This window comes from Aythya ferina (genome assembly GCF_964211825.1).
Source record: "Aythya ferina genome assembly, chromosome: 34".
Classification (NCBI taxonomy): Eukaryota; Metazoa; Chordata; class Aves; order Anseriformes; family Anatidae; genus Aythya; species Aythya ferina.
Genome location: NC_140331.1, coordinates 1,085,395 through 1,097,518, shown reverse-complemented (window position 1 = coordinate 1,097,518; position 12,124 = coordinate 1,085,395). Strand labels below are relative to the sequence as shown.

The 12,124-nt window shown below is 65.6% G+C and overlaps 1 protein-coding gene across 1 annotated transcript; it reads right to left on the bottom strand.

Annotated features, from left to right (window-relative positions):
* Window positions 1-2,636: 2,636 nt before the first annotated feature.
* On the bottom strand, window positions 2,637-11,441 carry LOC311425826 (rhodopsin kinase GRK1-like; the record flags this gene model as incomplete). The annotated part of the gene is given in 9 exon segments (XM_084501850.1): window positions 2,637-2,724; window positions 2,726-2,933; window positions 4,064-4,265; window positions 6,779-6,903; window positions 7,359-7,442; window positions 8,068-8,225; window positions 8,438-8,565; window positions 9,305-9,588; window positions 10,964-11,441. Coding segments are annotated over 9 exon segments (1,755 nt in total).
* Between the last annotated feature and the right edge of the window lie 683 nt (window positions 11,442-12,124).

The following is a 12,124-nucleotide window of genomic DNA, read 5'->3' as shown; positions in this document are numbered from 1 at the left end:
GGAGGGGAAGGGAGGGGGGGCGTGGGGACAAGGCGGGGGGGGCCCGAGGGGGGGGGGCCGCCACCCATGGGTGCCCCCCCCCGGGTGTCCCCAGCGGGGTGTCCCACGCCCCCCTCCCCCCCCCCAAGCAGGGGGGTCCCCAAAGGAGGGGTCCCCAAGGGGTGTCCCCAAGGGGGGGGTCCCCGAGGGGGGGTCCCCAAGAGGGGGGGTCCCGGGGGGGTCCCCGCGCGGCGGTCGGTGGCGGCGGTGACAAATGTCCACTATTTATCTGCATCAGTGAGTGTTAGACGCCAATAAACACCTAGAGCTCACCGCGCCTCGGGGGGGCTGGGGGACATCGGGGGGACACGGGGACATGGGGGGGCAAGGGGACATGGGGGGGGCAAGGGGACATTGGGGGGGCAAGGGGGACACGGGGACATCGGGGGGACAAGGGGACATGGGGGGACATGGGGACATGGGGGGACACGGGGACATCGGGGGGGCAAGGGGACATGGGGGGGACATGGGGACATGGGGGGACACGGGGACATCGGGGGGGCAAGGGGACATGGGGGGGACACGGGGACATCGGGGGATGTTGGGGACATGGGGGGGACAAGGGGACATGGGGGGGGCAAGGGGACATTGGGGGGACATGGGGACATGGGGGGACACGGGGACATCGGGGGGACACGGGGACATCGGGGGGACAAGGGGACATGGGGGGGACATGGGGACATTGGGGGGGCAAGGGGACATGGGGGGGACACGGGGACATCGGGGGATGTTGGGGACATGGGGGGGACAAGGGGACATGGGGGGGGCAAGGGGACATTGGGGGGACATGGGGACATGGGGGGACACGGGGACATCGGGGGGACACGGGGACATCGGGGGGACAAGGGGACATGGGGGGGACATGGGGACATTGGGGGGGCAAGGGGGACACGGGGACATCGGGGGGGCAAGGGGACATCGGGGGGGCAAGGGGACATCGGGGGGACACGGGGACATTGGGGGGACACAGGGACCTCGGGGGGGCAAGGGGGACACGGGGACATCGGGGGGACACGGGGACATTGGAGGGCACCGGGGGTAAAGGGGACATCGGGGGATATTGGGGGATGTTGGGGACATGGGGGCATTGGGGGGGCATCGGGGGAGTGGGGGGGACAAAGGGACGTAAGGGGACATGGGGGGGCATTGGGGGACACGGGGACATCGGGGGGCGTCGGGGGACATGGGGACATCGGGGGATATTGGGGGATGTTGGGGACATTGGGACACAAGGACATCGGGGGGCGTCGGGGGGGCTGGGGGACTTTGGGGGGGCGGGGGGGGACAAGGGGGCATCGGGGGCCGTGGGGACACTGAGGGGCGTGGGGGGGCATCAGGGGACATGGTGGTCACGGGGACATATGGGGACACAGGGACATCGGAGGGTGTGGGGGGACAAGGGGACATCTTGGGGCGTGGGGACATCGGGGGACATTGGGGGGTGTCAGGGACATGGGGGCACGCGGGGACACTGAGGACATGGGGGGACACTGGGGGACGTTTGGGGACATGGGGGGGTCAGGGGGACATGTGGGGACATAGGGAGGTAGGGACACGGGGGGGTCACGGGGACACATGGGAAACATTGGGGACACGGGGGGGGGCACCGTGAGGTTGGGGGGGGATTTTTATTTTGGGGGGGGGGACATTGGGGACACGGGGGGGACACCCCGACACCGCCCCTCAGACGCTGCAGCATCCACCACCTTTATTGTGCTGGGGGGGGGCAGCTCGGGGCCCCCCCAAAGTTTCCCTGAGTTTGGGGGGGGGCCACGAAGCCCCCTGAGGTAAAGGGGGGGGGGGGGGCAAAACAGGGGGGACCCCCCCCGGGGGTGGCACAGAGCTGGGGGGTCCCTGAGATCTGCTTGGGGTCGGGGGGGGGGGGGCGACATTTGAGGGGGGAGTCCCATTTGGGGGGGGGCTGCCCCAGAGCTTGGGTTTTGGGGTGACCCCCCCAAACAGAGGGAGCCCCCCCGTTTGTTTTTTTTGGGGGATTTGGGGGATTTTTGGGTTGTGTCACCCCCCCCATTTTGGGGCGTCTTTGGTGCAAGCTGACCTGGGGGGGGGGGCAAGATTTGGAGTCCGGGGGGGGGGACCCCAGTTTTGGGGTTCTCAAAGCCCCCCACATTTGAGGTACCCATGGGGGGGGCATTTCGGGCTGCCCAAACAGATGCCCCCTTATTGCTGACCCCCAACAGCCCCCCCCCAATTTTGGGAGTTCTCAACGGGGTGCAGGGGGGGCCCCAAATTTTAGGGTCCCCCCCAAATTAGGGTTCCCTGGGGGGGCCCCAACATTTGGGATTCCCAAAGACCCCCCCCCCTTTTGTTCTGCCATTTCCACCCCCCATCACCCCCCCCCACTTTTAGGGCTTCTCAAGGGGGGGGGGGGGGGGGGGGGAACATTTCGTGTCCCCCCCAAATCACCCACACTCCACAACCAGATGAAGCCCTGACACCCCCCCAACACCCCCCCCCCTTTCATTTAGGGGTGCCCCCCCCCAAAAAAAAAAAAAAAAAAAAAATCACAGCAACCCTGACACCCCCCCAACACCCCCTTAATTTAGGGGTGCCCCCCCCCCCCAAAAAAAAAAAATCCATCACAGCAACCCGCAGGTGGCCGAGCGCGCCCCCCCGGCGGGGGCGGCGTTGGGGTCCAGGTCGGGGGGCAGCTGCCCGGGGCCCCCCCCCCCAGACGTTGAGCTCCTGGAAGAGGCCGGTCTCGATCAGCTCCTCCTGCCAGGGCACGGGGACGGTCCCCGAGGCGAAGGCGTCGCACAGCGCCGCGTCCCCCCCGTCCAGCTCCACGCCCCGCACCGACGAGAAGGCCCCCACCTCGCCCAGGTCCTTGGCGTACACCCGCCGGGGGTCCGGCACGAAGGGGGGGGGCACCAGGCCTGCAAAGTTGGTTTTTTTTTAGGGGGGGGGGAGAGGGGGAGAAGGGACACCCCCAGCCTGGGCTTGGGGGGGGGGGGCTCCAGCGGTGCCCCCCGAGCATCCCAGGGACCCCCCAGTGGCCCCCCGCTACCCCTCCCCTGGTACCACCAGTACCCCCCCAGTATCCCCAAGCACCCCCGCAGTATTCCCCGGTAACCCCCCAGTATCCCCAGGTACCTCCCCAGTAACCCCCAGTATCCCCCCAGTACTCCCCAGTATCCCCAAGCACCCCCCAGTACTCCCCAGTATCCCCAAGCACCCCCCCAGTAATCCCCAGTATCCCCAGGTACCCCCCAGTATTCCCAGGACTCCCCCTCCAGTACCCCCCAGTATCCCAAAGTACCCCCCCAGTAACCCCCAGTATCCCCAGGTACCTCCCAGTATTCCCAGGAACCCCCCCCCCAGTAACGCCCAGTATCCCCAGGTACCCCCCAGTATTCCCAGGCACCCCCCCAGTAACCCCCAGTACCCTCCAGTATTCCCAGGAACCCCCCAGTATCCCCAGGTACCCCCCAGTATTCCCAGGAACCCTCCCAGTACTCCCCAGTACCCCCAGGTACTCCCCCATAATCCCAGGTACCCCCAGTACCCCCCCAGTGTTCCCAGGTACTCCCAGTATTCCCAGTAGCCCCCCAGTCCTCCTGTGATACCCCCAGTACCCCACCACCAGTATTCCCAGGTGCCCTCCAGTAACCCACTGGGACCTCTCCTGGAGCACCCAACCCCCCCCCAGACCCCTTCTGGAGCACCCAGCACCCAAAGAAACCCCTCCTGGAGCACCCAGCACCCACTGGGACCCCTTCTGGAGCACCCAACCCCCAGAAGAACCCCTCCTGGAGCACCCAGCACCCATAAAGACCCCTCCTGCAGCACCTACCGCCCCCAGCCCCCTCCTGGAGCACCCATAAAGACCCCTCCTGGAGCACCCAGCACCCACTGGGACCCCTCCTGGAGCACCCAACCCCCAGGTGAACCCCTGCTGGAGCACCCATAAAGACCCCTTCTGGAGCACCCAGCACCCCTAAAGACCCCTCCTGCACCACCCCCCGCCCCCACCCCCACCCCCCAGCACCCTTGGGTGGGGGGTTACCTGCCTCCAGGCGCCCCCAGCTGACGGAGGCGAAGAGGGGGTGCGCCTTGAGCTGGGCGCAGCTCCCGGCCTGGAAGCCCAGGCGGGCGCGGGGGTCCTTGGCCATGAGCCCCTCGCAGGCCGCCCGCGCCGCCGCGCTGAAGCGCTCCGAGAAGCTGAGCGGGTCCTGCAGCGTGCGCCGCGTCACCTCCTGGGTCTCCACCTGCGGGGAGGGGGCGGCGGTGACACTGGGGGGTGACACTGGGGACGGGGTCTCTAGGGACTGGGGGGGACCCTGGGGATAGGGGAGGGATGGGGGTGATACGGGGGGATGGAGGGTGGGGAGTGGGGAGGGTGCATGGGGGCTTGGGGTGATGCTTGGGGACATGGGGGTGACACCTCGGATATGGGGGTGACGCTTAGGGACATGGGGATGGCACTTGGGGACATGGGAGGATGCCTAGGGGCATGGGGGTGACACCCGGGGACATGCGGGTGATGCTTGGGGACACGGGGGTGACACCTGGGGAGATAGGGGTGATGCACAGGGATATGGGGATGGCACCTGGGGACCTGGAGGTGACACATGGGGACATGGGGGTGACCCCTGGGGACATCAGAGTGACACCTGGGGACATGGGGATGACACCTAGGATATAGGGGTGACACCTGGGGACATGAGGGTGACGCCTGGGGACATGGGGATGGCACCTGGGGACATGGGAGGATGCCTGGGGGCATGGGGGTGACACCCAGGGACATGCGGGTGATGCTTGGGGACACAGGGGTGACACCTGGGGATATGGGGGTGACGCACAGGGATATGGGGATGGCACCTGGGGACCTGGGGGTGACACTTGGGGACATGGGGGGACACTTGGGGACATCAGAGTGACAACTGGGGACATGGGGGTGATACGTGGGGACATGAGGTGACACTTGGGGACATGGGGATAATGCATGGGGACATGGGGGTGGCACTTGGGGACATGGGGATGGCACTTGGGGACATGGGGATGACACCTCGGATATGGGGGTGACACCTGGGGACATGAGGGTGATGCTTAGGGACATGGGGATGGCACCTGGGGACATGGGGGTGATGTTTGGGGACATAGGGGGACACTTGGGGACATGGGGATAATGCATGGGGACATGGGGGTGATGCTTAGGGACATGGGGGTGATGCTTGGGGACATGGGGGTGACCCTTGGGGACATCAGAGTGACAACTGGGGACATGGGGGTGATATGTGGGGACATGAGGTGACGCCTGGGGACATGGGGGTGGCACTTGGGGACATGGGAGGATGCCTGGGGGCATGGGGGTGACACCTGGGGACATGGGGGTGACGCTTAGGGACATGGGGATGGCCCTTGGGGACATGGGGATGGCACCTGGGGACGTGGGGGTGACCCTTGGGGACATGGGGTGACCCTTGGGGACATGGGGGTGATGCACGGGGACATTGGGATGACACATGAGGACATGGGGATGGCACCTGGGGACATGGGGGTGACCCTTGGGGACATCAGAGTGACAACTGGGGATATGGGGGTGATACATGGGGACAGGAGGTGACACGTGGGGACATGGGGATAATGCATGGGGACATGGGGGTGATGCCTGGGGACATGGGGATGACACCTCGGATATGGGGGTGACACCTGGGGACATGAGGGTGATGCTTGGGGACATGGGCATGGCACCTGGGGACATGGGGGTGATGCTTCAGGACATGGGGGGACACTTGGGGACATCAGAGTGACAACTGGGGACATGGGGGTGATACGTGGGGACAGGAGGTGACACTTGGGGACATGGGGATAATGCCTGGGGACATGGGGGTGACGCCTGGGGATATGGGGGTGGCACTTGGGGACATAGGGGTGACGCCTGGGGACACGGGAGGATGCCAGGGAGCATGGGGATGGCATTTGGGGACATGGGAAGATGCCAGGGGACATTGGGGTGACACTTGGGGACATGGAGATGACACCTGGGGACATGGAGATGGCATTTGGGGACACAGGGATGACGCTTGGGGACGTGGGGGCAAGTGAATGGGGACATGGGGGTGACGCTTGGGTCCCCAGTACTTTCCAGTCCCTCCCAGTCCCCCCAGTGCCCACCTTCTCCCCGCGGCGCCGGAAGGGCCCCCTGGCCTCCCCTTGCCTCCCAGTCCCTCCCAGTTCCCCCCAGTCCCCCTCCCAGTCCCTCCCAGTTCCCCCCAGTCCCTCCCAGTCCCTCCCAGTCCCCCTCCCAGTCCCTCCCAGTCCCTCCCAGTCCCCCTCCCAGTGCCTCCCAGTCCCCCTCCCAGTCCCCCTCCCAGTCCCTCCCAGTTCCCCCCAGTCCCCCTCCCAGTGCCTCCCAGTCCCTCCCAGTTCCCCCCAGTCCCCCTCCCAGTGCCTCCCAGTCCCTCCCAGTTCCCCCCAGTCCCCCTCCCAGTTCCCCCCAGTCCCCCTCCCAGTGCCTCCCAGTCCCTCCCAGTTCCCCCCAGTCCCCCTCCCAGTTCCCCCCAGTCCCCCTCCCAGTCCCTCCCAGTGCCTCCCAGTTCCCTCCCAGTCCCTCCCAGTTCCCCCCAGTCCCCCTCCCAGTCCCTCCCAGTCCCCCCAGTCCCCCTCCCAGTCCCTCCCAGTTCCCCCCAGTCCCTCCCAGTTCCCCCCAGTCCCTCCCAGTTCCCCCCAGTCCCCCTCCCAGTCCCTCCCAGTGCCTCCCAGTCCCCCCAGTGCCCACCTTCTCCCCGCGGCGCCGGAAGGGCCCCCTGGCCTCCACCATCTCGAAGAGCGTCACCCCCAGCGTGAAGTAGTCGACGGCCCAGTCGTACTCCTCGTCCCGCAGCACCTCGGGCGCCATGAACCCTGGGGGGGGGGACGGGGGGGGACACCCCGGTGACGGGGGGGGGCAGGGGGACACCCCCCGTGTCCCTGCGTCCCCTCTCCTGGCTCTGGTTCTGTCGCTGGGGGCCACGGCCCCGCGGTGTCCCCCCTGTGTCCCCATGTCCTCCGTGTCCCCCCTGTGTCCCCCCCCCCGTGTCCCTCATGTCTCTGGGTCCCCCCGTGTCCCCCACATCCCCTAATGTCCCCCCCATGTCCCCCTCCATGTCCCCCCGTGTCCCCACCACCTCCCCATGGCCCCCCATGGCTCTCTGATGTCCCCCCCATGTCCCCATGTCCTGCCCACGCCCCCTGTGTCCTCAATGCCCCCCCATGACCCCCCCACAACCCCCCCATGTCCCCCTGCCCCCCTCATGTCCCCCTGTCCCCCTCCAATGTCCCCCTGCCCCCCCAATGTCCCCCCCATGTCCCCCCCCTACCCGGGGTCCCGGCGTAGCCTCGGGTCTTGCTCTGCCCCTCGCGGAGCTCCACGGCCAGCCCCATGTCGGACAGACGGACGTGGCCTGTCCCCACCAGCACCACCAGTAACCACCAGTGACCCTCCCAGCGCCTCCCAGTAACGCTCCCCAGTGTCCACCCCCCAGCCCCTTGGTGTCCCCACAAGTCCTGGATGCCCCCCGGGTCCCCCAGGTCCTGCGCAATGTCCCCAAATCCCCCACATCTCCCCAGTGTCCCCAATGCCCCCCACGTCCCCCCAGTGTCCCCATGTCCCCCACATCCCTGCAATGTCCCCAATGTCCCCCACATCCCCCCAATGTCCCCCACATCCCCCCCAGTGGCCCCACATTCCCCCACGTCCCCCCAGTGTCCCCATGTCCCCTACATCCCTGATGTCCCCCATGTCCCCAAAATTCCCAATGTCCCCAGTGTTCCCCACGTCCCCAATGTCCCCAATGTCCCCAGTATTCCCCACGTCCCCAGCATCCCCATTGTCCCTTACGTCCCCAATGCCCCCACGTCCCCAGTGTCCCCCATGTCCCTGCTGTGTCCCCAACATCCCCCCCATGTCCCCACATCCCCAGTGTCCCCCACATCCTTGACACCCCCAACGTCTCCATGTCCCCTACATCCCCGATGTCCCCCCGTTGTCCCCACGTCCCCGATGTCCCCCCCGTGTCCCCACGTCACCGGCGTCATCGAGCAGGACGTTCTCGGGCTTGAGGTCGCGGTAGACGATGCGGTGCTGGTGGAGGTGCTCCAGCCCCAGCAGGATCTGGGCGGTGTAAAACACGGCCCGCGGCTCGGGGAACCCGGGGTTGTCCTCGTCCACGTTGTACACGTGGTACCTGCACGCCAGGGACACGCCACACACACGCTAAGGACACGCCACACACATGCTAAGGACACGCCAGGGACGCACCCGTGCTAAGAACACGCGGGCGTGCCCCAGGAGCCGGGACAGCCCCTCGCAAACGTGATGTGCACGCCATGTATGTGCCAAATAACACGCCAAGCACACGCCAGGCACACGCCAAGCACACGCCAAGCACACGCTTACCGCAGGTCGCCGCCGTTCATGAGCGTCATGACGAGGCAGAGGTCGGTCTTGGTCTGGAAGGCGCAGGCCAGCGAGACGATGAAGCGGCTGTGCACCCGCGCCAGGATGCGCTTCTCCACCATCGCCGCCTGCACACGCCAAGCACACGCCAAGGACACGCAGCTGGAGCCAGCCCGGTGCCGGCTGAGGACACGCCAAGCACACAGGGTGGCACAGAGCAGGTACAGGCCAAGCACACGCCAAGCACAAGTGTGTGTTCCCGCTGGGTCCCTCCCCAGTCTTGGATGGCCCAAAGCATCTTCATGCGTGCATGCCAAGCACACGCCAAGCACACGCAGAGATCGTGGGGAAAACATAGAGGAAGATGAGAAGGAAAATGGAGGAAGAAAAGGGTGGGAAAGAGGGAGGAGGATGGGACAGAGGGATGGATGAGGGGACAGGGGGACAGGGAGGGGGGCAGGGGGACATGGAAGGGGACAGGAGGACAGATGAGGGGACGGAAGGATGGACAAGGGGCCAGAGGGATGGACAAGGGGACAAATGGGCAGGTGAGGGGACAGAGGGACAGAGGGATGGACAGAGGGATGGACAAGGGGACAGGGGGACAGATGAGGGGACAGAGAGATGGACAGGGGAACAGAGGGATGGATGAGGGGACAAATGGGTAGGTGAGGGGACAGAGGGACAGATGATGGGCCAGAGGGATTAACAGGAGGACAGAGGGACAAGAAAGGGGACAGGAAGACATGATGGGACAGAAGGATGGACAGGGGTCAGAGGGATGGACAGAAGGACAAAGGGATGGACAGGGGGACAAACGGGCAGACAGGAGACCCGAAGGACGGCGGCGGGGACGGGGGCAGCCACCTCATAGCCGTGGCGCTTCTTGAGCCGCTTCTTGTTGAGGCGCTTGTTGGCGTACATCTTGCCGGTGGCGCGGCGCTGGCAGGCGCAGACCTCGCCAAAGCCGCCCTTGCCCAGCACGCGGAAGTCGGCGAAGGCCTCGGCGCCCACCGGCTGCGCCTCCAGCCACTTGAACTGCGTGAAGCGCCCGAAGTAGGGTGAGGCGCGGTACGGCGCCCACGCCGTCGCCTCCAGGTGCGCCAGCAGCTCCTTCCGCGCCAGCCCAAAGTCCTCCGGGGTGCTGGGACCTGGGAGGAGCGGGGAGAGAGGTGGGGATGGCGTGAGGGGTGTCGTGGCGGCTGTGGGTGTCATGGCTGCCATTGGTGTCATGGCCATTACTGGAGGTGTCATGGCTGCCATTGGTGTCATGGCTGCCATCAACAACATGGCTGCTATTGGCGGTGTCATGGCCACCATCTTCATGGCTCCATCCGGGGGGCCATGGGGTTATCATGGCTGCCATCTTCATGGCCATCCAGGAGGTATCATGGCCGCCAATGGAGGTATCATGGCTACCCTGAGAGGTATCATGGCCACCCATAGTGATGTCATGTCCACCATTGGCGGCACCATTGCTACCTGGGAGGTATCATGGCCACCCCTGGAGGTATCATGGCCGCCATTGGCGGAATCACGGCCGCCATTGGAGGAATCATGGCTGCCATTGGAGGTATCATGGCTGCCCTGGAGGTATCATGGCTGCTATTGCAGGTATCATGGCCACCAACGGAGGTATCATAGCCACCATTGGCAGTGTCATGGCCACCCTGGAGGTATCATGGCCGCTATTGGAGGTATCAGGGCTACCCTAGGAGGTATCATGGCCGCCATTGGAGGCATCATGGCCGCCATTGGAGGTATCATGGGCGCCCTGGAGGTAACATGGCTGCCATTGGAGGTATCATGGCCACCATTGGCGGTATCATGGCCACCCTGGAGGTATCATGGCCGCCTGGGAGGTATCATGGCCACCATTGGTGGTATCATGGCCGCCCCTGGAGGAATCATGGCCGCCACTGGAGGAATCATGGCCGCCTCAAGTTATCATGGCCACTATTGGCGGTATCATGGCTGCCCCAGAAGTGACATGGCTGCCATTGGTGGTGTCATGGCTGCCCTGGAGGTATCATGGCTGCCATTGGAGCTATCATGGCTGCCATTGGAGGTATCATGGCCGCCCTGGAGGAATCATGGCTGCTCTGAAGGTATCATGGCCGCCATTGGCGGTATCATGGCCACCCTGGGAGGTATCATGCCTGCCATTGGCGGTATCATGGCTGCTATTGGAGGTATCATGGCCGCCATTGGAGGTATCATGGCCGCCATTGGAGGTATCATGGCTGCCCCTGGAGGTATCATGGCCGCCCCTGGAGGTATCATGGCTGCCCCTGGAGGTATCATGGCTGCCCCTGGAGGCATCATGGCCGCCATTGGAGGCATCATGGCCGCCATTGGAGGCATCATGGCCGCCCCTGGAGGTATCATGGCCGCCCCTGGAGGTATCATGGCTGCCTCAAGTTATCATGGCCACTATTGGCGGTATCATGGCTGCCCCGGAAGTGTCATGGCCGCCATTGGCGGTATCATGGCCACCATTGGAGGCGTCATGGCCGCCCCTCTCACCTGCGGGCGGCGCCATGGCGGCGGCGCTGAGGAAGCCGCAGTGCTCGGCCCCTCCCGGGGTGAAGAAGCGCCCCCGCAGGGCCTTGGCCGCCTCGCCGCGCTCCGCCTCCTCGCAGCACTCGAAGGCCTCGAGCTCCGCCCACAGCGCCCCGGCCGCGGCCAATCCCGGCGTGGCCTCCAGGAACTGCCGGAAGAGCCGCTTCCCGATTGGCTGCTCCAGGCACTGCCAGCGGAAGGACGTCTCCTCCGGCCCGTCCTGGGCGCCGCCATCTTGCCCCGCGGCCCCCTGGGCGCCGCCATTACCGGGGCCGCCGCCGGCCAGGCGGGCGCGCAGGGCCTCGCACTGGGAGATGTGGGGCAGGCGCAGGCGGGCGCGGTGCCGCCGGTCCCGGCTCGAGGCCCCCGAGGCGCCGGCGCCGCCGCGGGCCGACACGTAGGCCGAGTTGGCCACCACCGTCTCCAGGCCGCCGATGTCCATGGCTGCGGGAGGAGGGCAAGGGGATGAGGCGGGGTGTGGTGCTGGGATTAACCCCGCCCCCCCCGGATTAGCCCCGCCCCCGGATTAGCCCCATCCTGGATTAGCCCCACCCTGGGATTAACCCCACCCCGGGATTAACCCTGCACTGGATTAGCCCCGCCCCCAGATTAGACCCACCCCCTGGGTGAAACCCACCCTCAGATTAGCCACACTCCCCGGATTAGCAACCCCAGATTAGCCTCGCCCTCAGATTAGCTCTGCCCCCTGGATTAACCTCACCTCCAGATTAGCCCCACTGACTTGGATTAGCCCTGCCCCAGATTATCTCATGCCTTGGGTTAGCCTCACATCTTCTGTTAACCTCCCTCATGGATTAGCCCCTCCCCTTGGATTAACCCCACCCTCATATTAGCCCCACCCCCAGTTTAAACCTTGCCCCAAAATTAACCCCACCCCCTCAGATTAGCTTTGCCTTGCATTAGCCCCACCCACTTGGTTAACCTCTGACCTGGATTAGCCCCACCCCCGGGTCAAACTCACCTCTAGATTAGCCCCACCCCCCGGATTAGCAAACCCAGATTAGCCTCACTCCTGGATTAGCCCCATCCCTGAGCTAACCTCAACCCCAGATTAGCCCCAGCTCCACGGATTAGCTCCTCCCCGATATTAGCCCCGCCCTCAGA